This window comes from Capsicum annuum, chloroplast (assembly GCF_002878395.1).
Source record: "Capsicum annuum chloroplast, complete genome".
NCBI classification, from domain to species: domain Eukaryota; kingdom Viridiplantae; phylum Streptophyta; class Magnoliopsida; order Solanales; family Solanaceae; genus Capsicum; species Capsicum annuum.
Genome location: NC_018552.1, coordinates 5,001 through 7,500, shown reverse-complemented (window position 1 = coordinate 7,500; position 2,500 = coordinate 5,001). Strand labels below are relative to the sequence as shown.

The following is a 2,500-nucleotide window of genomic DNA, read 5'->3' as shown; positions in this document are numbered from 1 at the left end:
TATATTCTATGAGAATATAGATTGCTTTTTTAACAATGTTCTGTTTAAAATCGAAATGTTAGCTGGAATGTGATTGTTGTTTCTGATTTTTTTCTTCGATGAATCTTTCAAAAACTGAATCGAGATGCGGAAGAATCCAGATTCCCTATCTCGTATTTTCTACCCCCTAAATTAAACTAATTAGATTTAATTTTCTTTTTTGTAGATTTCTTTACTTTTCGTCAAGAGTGGGGTTTTGGTACTAATTAAATTCACTAAGTCTCTTAATTCTTAATCAATGAGTTAGGCTAAAATAGCAAAAAAAGGAGCAAAAACTGGACTTAATCTGGACTTGTTTGGCTTTGTGCCTAGACAGCTCGCATTTCGGAAAAATAAAAAAGACTAGGACACCCCCTTATTTTCTTTTGATTTATGCTGCATCAGTCCCATAGAATGGGGTAGATAGGAGTTAATCAGTAATGGGAAGGCGTTCATTTCAATATCTATAAAGGATGACAATTGCTCAGTCTATTTGATCGAATTGATAGATACGAACACCTCCCCATTCTTTGTATTTTATCAATCAGATGAAAAAAAAGAATAAGAATTCAAACCTTACCTGACATTAATCTTTTTTATCTATCTCATAACTCATAAACAAAATTGGATTTGTTGTTTGGTGTATTTATCTATTGTAAATCATTGAATGTAAATCATTGAAATCGTTGATGATTCACTTAAAAAAAAAAGACTTATCTTTTTTCCTAAGATGATCAAAAGTTATTTTTAACTATCAAATTTTCTTTGAATAATGATGTGATGTCGAAAAGAGAACTTTCTAAATTTATTCGAAAGTTAGAAAGAGAAATAGTTTTAATCATTCCTTTTAATCATTCCTTATAAACTGAATCTTTCTCTCCTATTAAGTCACGTGAAGATGCAGAATCAAAAAGAATTCATTTATTCGTCTTATTTTTTATTATTTATATATATTATATATTTTATTATTTATATATTTATATAAATAATTTAATAAATATTTAATAAATATATTAATTAATATAATATGTATTAATTAATATAATATGTTAGACAAATTAATATTAGCGATGGGCTCTTACTAAGAGACTTCTTCAGAAAAATCTTTATCCACCTATATCTATAGTATTATTTATATCCCTTTATATCTCTATACTATAGATTATGGTGTTTATACATCAGCCCAACCAATGACTATTCATGATTCCATAATTGAATCAATTCCATACCGGTTCTTAGAGGAATGTTATGGTAAAACTTCGTTTGAAACGATGTGGTAGAAAGCAACGTGCGACTTGAAGGACACGATCCGTTGTGGATTTGTACATCCACCATTTTATGTAGGAATGAAGGTGCTCTTGGCTCGACATCATTGGTTCTGTTTCACTAGAACCCCTCGCTTTTTGTTGTCTTGGAATGTAAATAGTCCATGATGGAGCTCGAGTAGAAAGTATTAATTTATTTCTCGGGGCAAGGGTCTAGGGTTAATGCCAATCAATAAAAAAATTGAAACAACTTCGTAAATATATCTTCGGTATGGAAATCGAAAGAATCCAATTCGAGCAAGTTAAAAATTCCAAAATTTCTTTGAATTGATCAAACTTTTTCGATCCAAAGTGTTTCACGAGGGAATCCATCGTCTTGTAGAATTCTTTCCTAGAAATCCCAAAAAGGGTATGTTGCTGCCATTTTGAAAGGATTAAAAAGCACCGAAGTAATGTCTAAACCCAATGATTTAAAATAAAACAAAGATAAAGGATCCCAGAACAAGGAAACGCCTTTTAATTGTCTTAATAACTGGATCAGACTGAAGAATCCGATTTTAAACGAGACAAACAAAAAAGGAGGAAAGACCGCTCAATAAATGAAATTGCCGAAAGATTTTCCTTTGAACTGTTTGAAAGTTATCCAACTTGAGTTATGAGAGTACGAATGGTTTCTTTTTCATTTTCAGGAAGAAAGAAGAAAAAAAAGGACTTACATCTTTAATTGATTTGATCATTTTATGGACCCAGTTGTCATTTCTTAGATAGAATTCCATACATACAGAGACAAAACCAAAACCTCGAATCAATCATTTTCTCGAGCCGTACGAGGAGAAAGCTTCCTATACGTTTCTAGGGGGGGTGTTGTTCATCTACATCTATCCCAATGAGCCGTCTATCGAATCGTTGCAATTGATGTTCGATCCCGAAGAGAAGGAAAAGATCTTCGGAAAGTGGGTTTTTATGATCCGATAAAGAATCAAACTTATTTAAATGTTCCTGCTATTTTATATTTCCTTGAAAAGGGGGCTCAACCTACAGGAACTGTTCAGGATATTTTAAAGAAGGCGGAGGTTTTTAAGGAACTTCGTCCTAATCAACCAAAATTCAATTAAGGAAATAAATTAAGGAAATACAAAAAGGGGGGGTAGTGATTTGTATATAACTTTGTATGACTTTTCTCTTCTATTTTTTTGTATTTCCTCCCTTTCCTTTTC

General features: G+C 31.5%; 1 protein-coding gene, besides 1 other annotated feature; it reads left to right on the top strand. All coding sequences in view use genetic code 11, as the record gives it.

The window, feature by feature from the left end:
• Nucleotides 1-2,500: part of a sequence feature (large single copy region (LSC)) that runs on past both edges of the window.
• Nucleotides 1,267-2,398, top strand: rps16 (ribosomal protein S16). One transcript has 2 exons: nt 1,267-1,306; nt 2,172-2,398. The coding sequence occupies exons 1-2, from the start codon at nt 1,267-1,269 to the stop codon at nt 2,396-2,398; spliced, it is 267 nt and encodes an 88-aa protein (YP_006666012.1).